The following is a 14,025-nucleotide window of genomic DNA, read 5'->3' as shown; positions in this document are numbered from 1 at the left end:
GATTTCCAGAGCTGGTAAAGACATTCTAACAAATACTGCAACTAGAGTTGCAGTATTTGGCTCCTCAGGGTATTCAGTACTTAGGTAATGAATATAAATCCAATCTAAAAAGATCCATCGGAAGATACTTTTTAAATATCTGCTTCTTCCCACTTAAAAAACTAAAAATACGTCTTTCAGGTCAAAGTTAAAAACCCTTTGACTGCTGAGGTTAAACTGTCAACTGAGGTATTATTAGTTTAAGGTTGTGGTCCAGCTCCTTTATTTGATTTATTCATGTTTTTTTTATCTTTATATGCTTTTATTCTGCTTTTATTTATCTTCTATTTAGTTATCTAATTCGTGTAAAGCACTTTGGAATGTCCATGCATTGAACTGTGCTATACAAATAAACTTGTGTTGCCTTGCCTTGCCTTACATGTCTGTTGATGTATTATACACAATTTTTTAAAGTTTGTGGCTGAAATGTGACAAAACAGAAAAAAGGCTCAAGGTGTATAAATACAAATTAATGTATATATCATATGCATATGATGGTAAAAAAATTATAAGAGAAAACCACAGGTACACTTTAATACAATCTTTATTAAAAATTGTAACATTATGTCTTTTAATATATTATGTACATCTTTTGCACTATCAAAGCTGAAGATATTCAGAAAAACTGAAATAATAAAAATCAGTACAATCCAAACCTTTATCAGCTGAATTTTCAGCTGAATTGTTTTCTGGTAATTTTCAAGTCTTTAATATTAGGTTGAGGGACCTAAACTTTGAGTTATTCAGTGGAAGAGGTAAATGGAATGCATCTATTTGTTTTGGCACCCCTTTAGTTAAAGCAGTATATTGTCCAGTGTTGCGTCTGCATTTGCTTAGAAAATGCCCCATTGCAATAGACATTGGACAGAAAGATTACTCGAAAAAGGAGAAAAAAAATCAGTCTGATCTTTATTTCATGTTGCTTTCAATCCAGTCTTTAAAGTTGGCCACACGTGTGTAAACTGTGTAGAGTTCAGGATTGCACTCCCCCTGATCATAACCAAAGCTCACTAGTCCAAGCAATCTCCACAAGCCTTTGCTGACCTGGTTCTCAGCATTTGCAGGGAGGACAAGGATCCCTCCAGTGTCAGATGGACATATGTTAGATGGTCCATAGTCAGGTTTTTGGCTGGCACAAAGCATATTGTCTGTAACACTGACTGGTATGCCATTACGTGCATACTGCTGCTCACATGGGACTATATCTGCAAGGTGAACCAGCCCAACCCTTGCCTTCTCGTTGAGGCCCAAACTCATATCCTGCAGAGGAGACCAGCCTGTTACAAGCCCCTGACCAGATGGAACCTCTTCTTCCTGGTTCTCTGACAGGCAGAGCGGCAGGACTTTTTCTCCAATCCTTGCCTTGTCTTGTAACTTTATAACAGCAATATCAGAGTCAAGAATAAAAGGATCATAGTTTGGATGAACAACAATTGAGCTTACCTGAAAGAGAAAGAGATTTGTTACTTTGATACTCCTTATAAAGAATGAAAAAAGAGCATCCAAAAGCTTACCCTGAGTTGTTGAGGACCTTTATTTTCTCTGCGGTCATCGCGATAGTGCTTCCCCATGACCACTTTGATAGTGGTTGTATCCACAGGATACATCTTACCTAACTCTGTCACACAGTGAGCTGCAACCACCACACTCCTTTGGTTAACCAGGGCCCCACTGCAGACCAGCTGCCAGTCGGAGCCATGATCAAGGTAGCTACTTCTTGCTCCTGTATCCTTCTTTAAGTGTTCATCCTGGCTGCTTGCCTTCATCACCTTAGTCCCTGTCCCCTTGTGGGAGCGGCGATAGATGGCTGCCAGCCAGGGCCAGTGAGCCTCTTCCAGCCTCTCTGGGTCAAAGTTTACATGTTTCCCACAGACTGCCAAAAAGAGAGAAAACGAGAGGTGAGCCTTTCATCACAGGAAAAAGAGGCTTAGAAATATTTACTTTTTTTTTATTGTTTTTATCATTTTTACATACACTGAAACTGAACTACAGTAAAAACTGTGGGACCAGCAATGATTTGTTTTGAGAAAAACAAAAAACAAATCTGTGGCAAAGATGGAGATGTTAAATGCCAAGAACTATTCTAATTAAGTAGGTTCTAAGTCTGGCACAGGAAAAAAAATAAAATAAAAAAAAGCTCATTAAATTTAATTTATGTAGTTTTGACTGTTTGTTTAACATATTATAAAAATGTTGGTAAATATTTGTATTATTTATCAAATAAATCTAATAATCAACTAATTGAAATCAGAACCAATTGAAATATTACTTGTTTAATTTCTAATGGCTTAAAAGTAGCATGATACAGTGCAATAGTTTACCCCTTAAACTATTGCATTTAATGTTAAAACCCATTTTAAATACCTTTATGGGGATTTTTTGTCAAATCAACAAAATACTAAGAATAATTATCGCATGGAAAGTATGCAAAGTATTCAACCTACTTTGCATGGTACTCTTCAGTGAAACAGTGTGGGCTGTTGAACAAAACTACTTGTACTCATAATATCATCTTCCAATTCATGTAGCAGCAGTCTCATCAGAGACTCCCATAATTCCTTCTCTACAGATGTCTCCTTCAGCTCTGCTTGGGAAATCCCAATGCACTCCTAAGCCAGCCAAGGAACGGCCTCCTTTGTGTCTTGGATCGTCTCCTGGGCCTCCTCTCATCGGGATATACCTGGAAAAGCTCTCCAGGGGACCATCAAAGAAGACTTCCAAGCCTTAATGTGGAGGAGAAATGGCTCTACTCCAAATGTCTCTCGGATTACCAATTTCCTCACCCTATCTCTAAGGGAGTGGCCAGCCACCCTGCGGAGGAAACTTGTTTCAGCCATTTGCACTGAGGATCTCATTCTGGTCTCGATCTTGAATCAGAATTCATGACTTGGAGGAGCTGAAATTATCAACTGGAGTGGTGACAGAATACAGCCCTGCTAAGTCCAACATGCTCTGCTAATGGGTCCAAGTCAATACCAACTATGTGGACAAAACTTCTGCTCCACTTGTACTGACTTTTACTGACCTGTAAAGGGGTCCTTCTAAAGGGCTCCTCACAGTGCCCTTTACAAGGCGTGATAGGGCTCTATGGGGTACATAGTTTAATCTTTTTTTCAGGTCCACAAAACAGATGTGGACCAGTTGGCCAAACCCCAAGGACCCTGTAAGCACCCTGAAGAGGGTGTAGAGCTGGTCCAGTTTTAGGATAACAACCACCATGCTCCTCCTGAAGCCAATGTTTGACAATCAGCTAGACTCTCCTCTCCAGAACCCTGGCCTTACCAAGGAAGAATTATCTAAGAAGAATTATCTCTATAGTTGGAACACACCCACAGCTGTCAGCCAAGACAGCCAGACAACATCCAGAGACCTAAGGTACCTAGGGCGGATCCCATCCATCCCAGATGCCCTTGTCACTGTAGAATTTTCCGACTTGAGCCGGATTGATTAACAAGTCCAGCCCCATTGCCCTCTCTCCTTTTCCACTGCAGGATGCTGTCTTCAGAGTATTCTTTTACACCATCTGACAATGTTCACATTCAAGGTCAGCAGCGCTCCATTCCCTATAAAAACAGTGTTAGCAAAGCACTGCTTCCTCCTTCAGAGGCGCTGGACCGTTTGCCAAAATCGCTTTAAGGCTGACAGACAGTGTTTCACTCCAGTCTCTACATACTCTGCCTGGGCACTAGTGTTTGCCTCTGTAGCTGCCCTGGCAGTGGGACACCTTACCTCATGATACCTGCATGTCGCCTCAGAAGTTCCACAAGATAACCAGGCTCTATAGGACCCTTACTCCCAGGGTTAGGGGATTGCTGCTGCACCTGGCACTGCAGATTCTACAACAACAGCTATGGGCAGCTTCATTGAAAACAGAAGCAGAAAGCATGGTACGCTTAGATTCTCTGTCCTGAGGGGTGCTGACCCCCTTAAGATGCCAAAAAGGACCAGTACGCTGTACTGCAGTCCAGCTCATAGCCAGAAACAACAGTCAGAGACCTCCCCCCTACCCAAAGGTGCATGGATGTAACTCTCTTGTCCACTGGGGTAAACTCCAACAGAAGCAACAAAAAAAAAAAAAAAAACACCTAGTAAAAATGGATATTAATTCTTACAGAATATAGCTTAGTTTTGTACTTCACAAGCATGGCCATCAGTGCCAAGGAAAAAGTAATTTCTAAGAGAAAATAGCAAGAAGTCTTGTTTAATGTTTGCTATGTCATGTCATGTTAGGGTCAAAGCAAGCAGGTGGCTCAAGGTGTTTAGTTCAGATGAGACCTAAATTAAATGTTCTAATCTGGATTTAGATGATGTTTTACAGGAAAAACTAGCATATGACCATGAATACACCTTCCCGTAATGTAGCGGTAATATCATGCTATGGGATGTTTCTTTCAGCCCCGTCAGGAAGGCTAGTCACAGCTTTTAGGAAAATTGAAGGAGGCAAACACAGGGAATATTTATAAGAAGAAATCCTCCTTGGCATGTTTTAATGTCCAGTGCAAACACACAAAGCTTAATCTAATGGTTTATATCAGTGAAATTGGGTGAATACCAAAGTATAGATCGGACTGGCTAAATAAGGTACACAACCACTTTGGAACTTTTAAATGTAATAAAATCATACATCCATACTTAAACACAGTAATAAATCCAGGAAATCTTTTACAAAGCACTGTGGTTTAAACTTTAAATATTATAACTTTTTTATAATATTATTGATTATTGCCTTTTAAAAATAAACTCCTGTTGCTGTTGTCAAACAGAAGAGAAATGCTTGGCTCTGATAAACAATTGTTTTAATAAAGGTGTTCAGTTAGGTCCTAAGTCCATACTAAAATCACCCAAACCATTTGTATATGTGAAAATAAAGCACTATGTGCCCTTCTTGAGCCTCAGAGTCATTTTTATTTACAGAGTGATCAGTATACGCAAACATTATTGTACCCTATCACCATCTAGTGGCAATACTTAACTCATGCATCCATCAATTCCCCAGCTTCTGAGGCTTTAGCTCCATGCTATAAAGAGCAGCAACATTTATATTGTCTTCCAAGCACTGCTTAAGTCTTATCCCTCTTGATATTAGATATTTTTCACTTTTTTCACATTTGTGCCCTTCTGGGGACTTTACTTTGCAGTAAAAACTTTTTTAATACAAAAAATATGTTTTCAATTTCCTTGTATTAATTTCTTTATCAAGTTTTACAGCTAAGTTTACATCTAAGTTTTATTCTTCTCTATATGTTAGAACAAATTCCATTACAAAATGTTAAATTTAAGTTTTTCACCATTGAGATAATGTAAACCTTTAGCCTTCTAAACTGTTGTAAACAAGATGTTAAAAACTGTCTAGTGTCAGTGAACATCTGATATGTGTCAGTTATGTAATAGTTTCTAGATAAAACGCATCTTTTGAAAACTCAGCTATTAACCCACAGTAAATATATATTTGTTGAGTAATAGGCACTGAAGATAAATTAGTAAACTGACAAAAGAAGGAGATAGAGAAACTTGTTGATTGCCAAATACTCGTTTATCATCGACGTAAGAAAAGGCCATGTGACTGCGCGTTTATAAGCTGTAGAAAAATTGGATTGGATTGATTTATGAACCCTTTCTAAGTGGAATCTATAGTCTTTATGAATTGTAAATAGAGCTCAGGGGTTGTTGTGTTTTTTTTTTTTTGTTGTTGTTGTTTGTTTTAGATGACAATATCTTATTTCTGTCTTTGTCTGGCTCTCCATGGCAGAAAATCCTAAAATATCTGTATCTGTCTAAATGTTAAGTGATATGCTGATTAGATATAAATGATCATAAACTCTTAGTAAAACCACATTTGAGAATCTATACTATCTCTCAATAACCAGATATGGGGTCCAGAAACAATTAGAAGACCTGAAGTATGCGAATCCAAAAATTAGAATGACTCAGTCGAAAAAAAGTGTAAAAAACACAAATTTCTTAAATTTCAATACGATTCTGCTTATTTTAATTTTCTTCTCTGTATCTTTAAATCAATATGCATGTGAAATTATTTAGTTTTTAGTTTGTGAACCTTAATAAATGATCTCCTGACATTTTATGATAGCTGATATACATGTTAAAACAGCTTTAGTAAACCTGGGATCTTTCCTCTATCACATTACAATAAATAATCCTCTGCTGTCCTCACCTGGTGAACATGAGACATGACGTCCGCTCCATTTCCCTGTCTTCAAACATGTCCGCCTAGCACTGCCAAAATGTTGATAGTACTGAGAAGCACACTCATACTCAATGTGAGTGTAAAGATGGTGGAAGCCCTGGGGCAACTGGGGAAGCACTGGGGAACTTTTGGTGGGTGCAGCAAGATAGAGCTGCTGGTTAAGTGCAGAGGAGAGAAGCCTGTGTACTACTGTCTTCCTGTGGGAAAAAAAAAAAATAAAAAATCCTCTTTAAATGCAGAAAAAAATTTCTGTCAGAACTATTAATTAACAATTCAACAAATAATGGTAAAACATGAATAAACGTACCTTGATGGTGCCTTTGGTGGCAGAACTCTTTGTCTCACCAGCTCTGATACTTTAGGCTCTCGACATGCTAATAAAAAAAAAGAATAAGGTACAGATAAAACAAAACAAAAANGCAGAACTCTTTGTCTCACCAGCTCTGATACTTTAGGCTCTCGACATGCTAATAAAAAAAAAAAAAAAAAAAAAAAAAAAAAAAAAAAAAAAAAAAAAAAAAAAAAAAAAAAACAGGTGAAAAAACACAACATTCAGAATACATCCATGACACACAACACAAGAAAAAAGTTCACTGATATGTTTTATTTACATATATAACAGGAATTGTTTTAAAGTGTATCTAAAAGTGTCTAGTAATGACTGGTCTTTACTGTACATCAACATAAGACAGGAGAACTGTTTTGATCTGGGTGTTTAAGTATTATAGCAAAATTGATATTCTCTTTGTAAACATGCTTTGAGTTTTTTCTTACTACTTACATTTATCATGAGAGTAAAACATGAGGATATTTCTTTCTTTAACCCATGACAAGAAGCTCCAAATAATTAGACTGGATGACCTTTTTCAGATATGTTAAAACTATTATCAAGATGTTTAGTGGGAATTTAGCGGAAGATTTAAGACAATCTTTTCTATATCTTTTGGATCAAATAATCTCACATAAAAAATGTGTCTATGAAGGAAAACCCAGAACAACAATTTATCTCCTTCTTTCTTTGAAGTAACACTTCTATCTAAAAAGTAATACCTCTGAAACACAGAGGTTGTTTGCCACTCCAGGTACCATCAGGGTGACAGCTTCGCCTTTTATCACCACTCAGTGCATATGAGTGGTTGCACATGAACTCCACAGTTTCCATATCCAACTCTGGCACCGCCTGGTGGTAGCCATTGTATAGGCGAGGCAGAGGTGGACACTTCTTCTCTACAGAAGTGGAGCACACTGTCAGTGAGTCTGAATAGACATCAGTAAGAAATACAACACAGTATTTTCGTTGTTTTTATTTAAAGAAATATTTTACCTGTGATGCTCAGGTTTTCTTCTGTTTCCTTTTCGTTCCTCTTTGCTTCCACTTGCTTCGTTTTTTCAAAGGTTCGAGTTTCGTCCTCAGATTTCTCCTTTGTTTTCCCATTTTCCCCTCCTGCTCTGTACAAAGTGAACTGTGTCACATTAACTCTAGAGGGGTTCATTTTCTTTACCGTTGTTGGAGTCCCAATGGTGCTGGTTTCTTTTTTTGCATCCTTTGAATCCGTGGTACTTGTGCTGATCTTTATTGTTTGCAGCTCAAATATTTCCAACGTACTCTCACCCTCAGATACATTTGTCTTCAGTTTTGTGTCATTTGGGCCAAATTTATCTGGATCTTTCTTTCCATTAACTTGTTCCTCTTTCCGTTCCTTATCTTTCTGCCCTTTGATTTTTTTATCCCTTATTTCCGTTGTGTTTGTCTTTCTTTTCTCTGGTTCAGGGTCTGGAGTGTCTTCTTTTTTCTGAGGTGGTTGTGATGCCTCTGGTTCTTCTTCCTCAACTTTGTTAAGGCTGCCATCACCGCTTTTAGTGTCCACTTCTTTTTTTCTGTCTTCATTTGTCTTTTCTAAACCTGTATTTGTTTCCTCTATATCTCCTTCATCCTTATCCTTTTCCAAAGTATTTTCTGGAATTGTTCCAGTGAACTTATCTTCTTTGTCAACCAATGTTGTGTTCTTTCCAACAGAGTGTATATCTTCCCCGCCAGTATGTTTGTTTTCTGTTGTATTTTGTTGAGGTATCTCTTTGGTTTTGCTGGTGTCTTTGTTAGTCTCTTTATCTGGTCCTTTGCCAAGTTCTGTCTTTTGCACTTTATCCTTTTCAGATAACGTGTTATTCACTGAGGATGAAAGAAGAGGAATATATAGTGAGTGAGAAACTTGGAACAGTTTTGATGCCCATCACATTTGTCCAAATGATTTCACATTTCCTTGTATTTTAGGGATTAGGCCACCAAAAAAGTTTTTTTAGAGATATTAATAATAATAAAAAAAAACATCATAAAGAAAAAAGCTGTGAAGACATGTATGCATAGAACAATAAAGGATTGAACATCCGAGGAGGGACTGTTAAACTATATATATGTAAAAAGAAAAAAAAAATTAAGAGTATGACAGAACTCCTGGCCATTTACTACAGACCTGTTTAGGAGAATATTTAACAATAACCAGCCTAAGGGTTTCAGCTCTCTTGGATCATGACGGGACAATTTGTTGATAAGTCAGCTATTAGTTGTTAGCCCTTCAAATCTGACTGGCCTGTATAACAGTGTTTCCCAACCTTTTTCTGCTTTTGTACCCCTTTGGGCGTTTTTTTTCTTCCCATGAGTTTCCCCTCAGTCAAAAGTATTGTCCAAAAGGAAAACATTAAATAACTGGTTATAAAATAAAAACCTTTTTACTTTTCAGGATTAAAGTTTAGGCATTGTATTCTTTCTATCTCTGCCTGTAAGTAAGGAATCGAAATAAATAGCAAATAAAATCATGTTATAAGCCTGTCGCTATAAAGCTGGAACTCATGAGTAACTCCCTTACAATGACATTTAAGGTTGAGGAATTGGGAACAAAATACAAAACAAAAATTAGCGTCAAACTGAGTTAATTAGTGTTATTTTGTTTTCCATTAAGACACCTGAGCTTATTTTGATGAGCTCCGGTAGCTCAGTCTGAAAAACAGCTGATCCCAGGCTGTTCTCTACATCCATTCTGTCTCTCTGCTTGGTTTTGATGCGTCACAGCTGAAGGTGAACTCAAATAAATAAGAAAAACTTACTTTTTGGTTGAAAAAAGGTTGTTGTTTTTTTTAATTGTGTTCTCAAAGAGCAAAACAGATCCCAGCAATGTTTTATTTCACTACTTAAGAAATTAAATATTTTCATGTACCCCTTGCAATGCACTCGTGGAACACTAGGAATACAATTTCCCCCGGTTATCACTGCTGTACGGGACTCAGTAAATATGGGAAATAAGTACTCTGATTTAGTAAAAATAAAATTTATCTTTTAAACTAGATATAAAATGTTATTTGTGAAGAATGTTGACCTTACCTAACTACCATCACTATTTAAAAAATTAAGATTAAAACATAATGATATAGGGATTCATCTTGTTTTAAAGGGAAAGAGAAGCTGGTGTTTCGGGGATGACACTGACATTTGATTAGGGTGGATGTATTACTAGGGGACATACGACCAGAAATATAAAGCTGGTCAAATCGTTAAGAATATATGGCAACCCTAAGAAGAATTTTCACATTATCTGTATGACTGAGTGTCAAGATGAGAAAAACTAGTAGGACAAACACCACCGCTACAAAAGGTGCACAAATAATTTTTTCTCATGTAATTGAATCCAAACGCACACTTTAAGCATTTACTTTTTTATAATGAAAACTTAAAAGAAAGTTAACTGACCATTTTCTAATGCAAAATATGATTATTTTCCCGTTGAGTGAAAAAATGTCTGACCTTTAGAGCAAACAGGAGGAGTCCCAATCCAGGTGTTGTTAGGGAGACAGGTTCTCTGAGAGATTCCAATGAGTTCATAGGGCTGGTTGCATATATACTGAAGAGCAATAAGGACATCATTGGGTCCATAAACCAACAAGTGGTCACCATTTACTGGCTTGGGTGGTAAAGTACAAACTCTTTCCACTGGCACTGCAGGCAGGGAGAGAAAATCAAGCTTTTTTCCATGATCTAAATCCTCCCCCAGGCTGTGTAAAAATCTTACAAAAACAGTGACGAACCAAATGTAAAAATGTTACTGTTTGGATAAAAACAAACCCCTTATTTCATCTTACCACATTCAGGTGCCGGTGCACTCCAGGTGCCATCGCTAAGGCAGATAGCAGTACGAAACCCTCGCAGTTTAAACCCCACATCACACCGATAAGTGATACGGGCACCAGAGTGAAGAAACAGCCCCTCCGTGGAGCCATGTTTGGGCACTGGAGGCCTGCGGCATCCCACCACTGAGTGGAAATAAAGGCACACACAGTTTATTGATGAACACATACTGCTTTCATTTCCTTTTATTTTAAACATGTGGATTTTCACAATGAGTACATATGGAAGGCATATTGTATGGAACGTCTATATTGTAACTGCTTGTTCTAAAGGATAACAAAACACAACATCAGTGCCATAATATCCTTCTGGTTCTAACCAACAGGGAGTAGACTGACTAAAGTTCGACATAGCACATTTGTTTTTCATTTAGAGAGAGGTTTTAAAGGTTACCCTGTTACTACAGAGAGCATTTACAATTAATTTACCCCTTCATGTGGAAGTGTGAACAGTTAACAGCAAGATTTTCACACATGGCCTTTAAATGTGTAATAAAACTGCTGTAGTCAAACTGTTCAACTTTCCACTGCTGTTAAAGAACATTTTTGAACTGAACTAGGTCTAGTTACAGTAGCAGCTATTCAAAAGGATCTTTCGCAGTTAAACACCAGCCAAATGGGGGCCTACTTCCCTCCAACTCCCAGCAAAATCCCCTTCAACTTCCAGCCACTGGAGTGACACCCTCTTGCGTATTTTTTAATTCTGACTCCACCCTTTCGCTGAATTACAGGGTCTGACTGGGAGATGATGCTTCTCCTTAGATCTGAACGTCCACAAATCATGACAGAAAGAACATTTTAGTATGAAGATTGATGTTTAAAAAGGAACTGTAGGGGACCAGCCAAGGACTAGCCGATCAAGGAAAGTGGGGAAATTTTTAATGGCTACTACTGCATGTGCTTGTGGATCAGGCTGCAGAACTCAATCGTTTCAGTTTGGTAGTAACATGCAGTGGCTTGGATGCCATTTATAAGTTTATACACAAAAATAAAAGGCATACAGGCTCTTATAATCAGAGAGCTTAGATCTGTTTTTTTTTTTTTTTTAAAGAAAAAATAAAGTAGCAAAACGAAAACTATTGTTGAAAGAGCGCCAATCTCTATTTCCAAGTTTAATCAGATAAAAAAAGAGTAGATTTTTTGACTGCATGCAATTTGGGTGTTGAAACAACCACTGCACGCTACAGTAAAACCAACCCTGGCAGAACACATGGTGGCAGCAACATCATGCATTGGGATTTTTCCACAGAGACGGGAAACCAGAGAGTTGACAGGAAGAGATAAATGCAAGTCAATTCTAGTGAGCTTTCTAAAACCTTGTAGATGTACTTAAAAGCAAACAAACAAAGCTTCCATTTGTAAAAGCAATCAACAAGTAATAAAAACTTGAATTGTTTCTTTTCTTTCCCAAACTATTCATAATTTAAAATCCCATTGAAATATGTGGAATATTACAGTTGTAACATCCCTGAATTTGAATGATTTTTAGCGGCTATGATACTTTTGTCATGATTTAGAAGCGTTTAAATTTTTGCACAACCGACTGTTTTAATTATATTTATCTCTTAGTTAATTCTTAGCTAATTCTGCTTTTTTAATTTTTTTCCCGTTGGATTTCTCCATGTTTGTCCCTTTTTGCTCAGATGTATTTACATCTCATTCACACAAACACCTTCATTCATGCAGCTTCCTATATAAGCCAGTCTTATCAATGCAGTAGTACTACTAGCAGCCCCCTCTTGTCCCTCAAAACATAGATTGAGTCTTTATCTGATGGTGGATGGGGTAAACCGGTTAATATCCAGATGGACAAAAAGGATTAACCAGATTGGGTATATGTCAAATTAAGAGGAGAGGCAACCTGGATGCCTGAACTGCTCCTTCCACAGTCAATGCAAGTAGGACCCGTCCTTCCATCAACTTAGCTGCAGTTCTTCTCTTATTTTCTGGCGTCTATATTTGACACTGCTCATGTTTCCATGTTCTCTTATTATTGCTAACTTTACCTCCCTTTACATTGCCTGGTTCACTGTCCTTAAGTGTTTTCATTTTATTATTATTATTATTAGGAAGGTTTTCAGATTGTTTTCCTTTTTCAGAAACCTCTTTCCTTAACCTCACAATGATACTTTGCTAAAATGTTCTGATGTTTGAAGCCATTTGTCATAAAAGATAACCTATTTGAACCCTGTGCAGACGATGCTGAGCCTGCCTGAGAAGCTGTTCTTGGCTGAATGTTAATGTTTTTTCCTTACTTGTCTATATTAGGCTTTGTCCACATTCATATGAAACAATCTGGAGTAATTAGGGCACAATGCATGCTGCTCATAATGACACGTAATATGAGTCGTGACCCATAATTTCTGTATTTTATTTGGAAATTATGTGTAAAATAATTAAATAAAATAGCAAAAGAAAGTAAGATTTATATGAAGTTTATAATAAGTGTTACCAATAAAACAATATACGCTCGTTTATATAAGACATGGAAGCTGATCATTACAAACATAAAATATTGACACTGAGATTATATCTAAAATGTGTTATCTGACTTTGAGGTAGTAAATGTGGACTACATGTACTTTAAAACATGAAAGACATTTGTTGTTTAATAAATCTAAAGATAACTTGATTTCTCAGGAGAATACAGATGGATGTGTACTGTGTGAAATAAGATTTGACTTAAAGATTCAAATCTTCATACATGCCTCTACAAACTTTGTATATTTAGTAAATTAAAAATAAAACCATCTTTCACTGGATGGATAGTGCCTGTTAAATATGTAATTTATATCTTCTATATAAATTACTATTTACCCACATGGTTTATCCATATATTGTACTGTATTTGTCATAACTAGAAATGCACCCTCTGCTCCTCTAGGTTTTTGCTATGTGTTTTTTATTTTATCTAATAGGTTTTCTTCCAGGATTATCCTGCATATTTCAATCAACTCTAACCAGCTTTCCTGCAACAGATAACATGAAGCTTCTACACGTTTAACTATATGGACTATGAGCTCAAGGAAACAAATATAGTAAGTTTTCTGCTACTGAATGCTTTTTGCATCCAGGCCAAATAGTTTAATTTTGGTGTCCTGTAACCAATATTCTTTTTTTCTGCAACAAGTGTTAACCTCCTGACTACTAGGAAACTCCAAAATTATGTTTTATGGATTTCTTTCAGCTGTCATAAACAGTTTCCAAGTTAAAGATTTGACTACCTGTGTTATAAATCTCTAGAGTTCCTCCACTGCTACCAAATACCAAAGGAGTTTTGGCTGGTATTTGTTTCCCTCTGGCTGCACTCACAGTTTTGGTGGAAAGTCATTTGTTGCCTGGTTATTCAGTAGCTAGTTTTTACAATTGTTAGGATAATTATCATTGAAGATGTGTGAGTTTATTACACCTTGGTATTGGCTGCCTGTTGACTGCGTGTCAGAACTGATGTTTTTCACAATAGTTTATCTGGTTAAGACGGTGCCTCTGTCCTGATATACAGTTATAATCTTAATTCTGTACGGGGCAAATATTTGAGAATGGAATGAGAGCGGTGTCCTTCAACTGAGACCAAATTGTAATATTTTGATAAGGCTGGAGCCATG

General features: G+C 37.0%; 1 protein-coding gene across 2 annotated transcripts in view; it reads right to left on the bottom strand.

Annotated features, from left to right (window-relative positions):
* Positions 1-582: 582 nt before the first annotated feature.
* Positions 583-14,025, bottom strand: part of pamr1 (peptidase domain containing associated with muscle regeneration 1) — a 34,972-nt gene continuing 21,529 nt past the window's right edge. Inside the window, exons 7-15 of one of the 2 annotated variants that reach the window (XM_015375709.1) lie at positions 10,376-10,546; positions 10,041-10,232; positions 7,671-8,414; positions 7,569-7,622; positions 7,295-7,471; positions 6,552-6,618; positions 6,212-6,441; positions 1,554-1,912; positions 583-1,482 (exon numbers count right to left, since the gene is read on the bottom strand). In XM_015375709.1, coding sequence (XP_015231195.1) covers positions 949-1,482; positions 1,554-1,912; positions 6,212-6,441; positions 6,552-6,618; positions 7,295-7,471; positions 7,569-7,622; positions 7,671-8,414; positions 10,041-10,232; positions 10,376-10,546 — 2,528 coding nt within the window. In that variant the 3' untranslated portion in view covers positions 583-948. Of the gene's footprint in view, positions 1,483-1,553; positions 1,913-6,211; positions 6,442-6,551; positions 6,619-7,294; positions 7,472-7,568; positions 8,415-10,040; positions 10,233-10,375; positions 10,547-14,025 lie in introns of both variants that reach the window. The other variant, XM_015375708.1, reaches the window with a different exon arrangement.

The sequence above is a fragment of the Cyprinodon variegatus genome, unplaced genomic scaffold (genome assembly GCF_000732505.1).
Source record: "Cyprinodon variegatus isolate N-32 unplaced genomic scaffold, C_variegatus-1.0 Scaffold124, whole genome shotgun sequence".
Lineage (NCBI taxonomy): Eukaryota > Metazoa > Chordata > Actinopteri > Cyprinodontiformes > Cyprinodontidae > Cyprinodon > Cyprinodon variegatus.
Note: the sequence above shows the minus strand (reverse complement) of the source record. Positions and strands in the feature narration are given on the sequence as shown.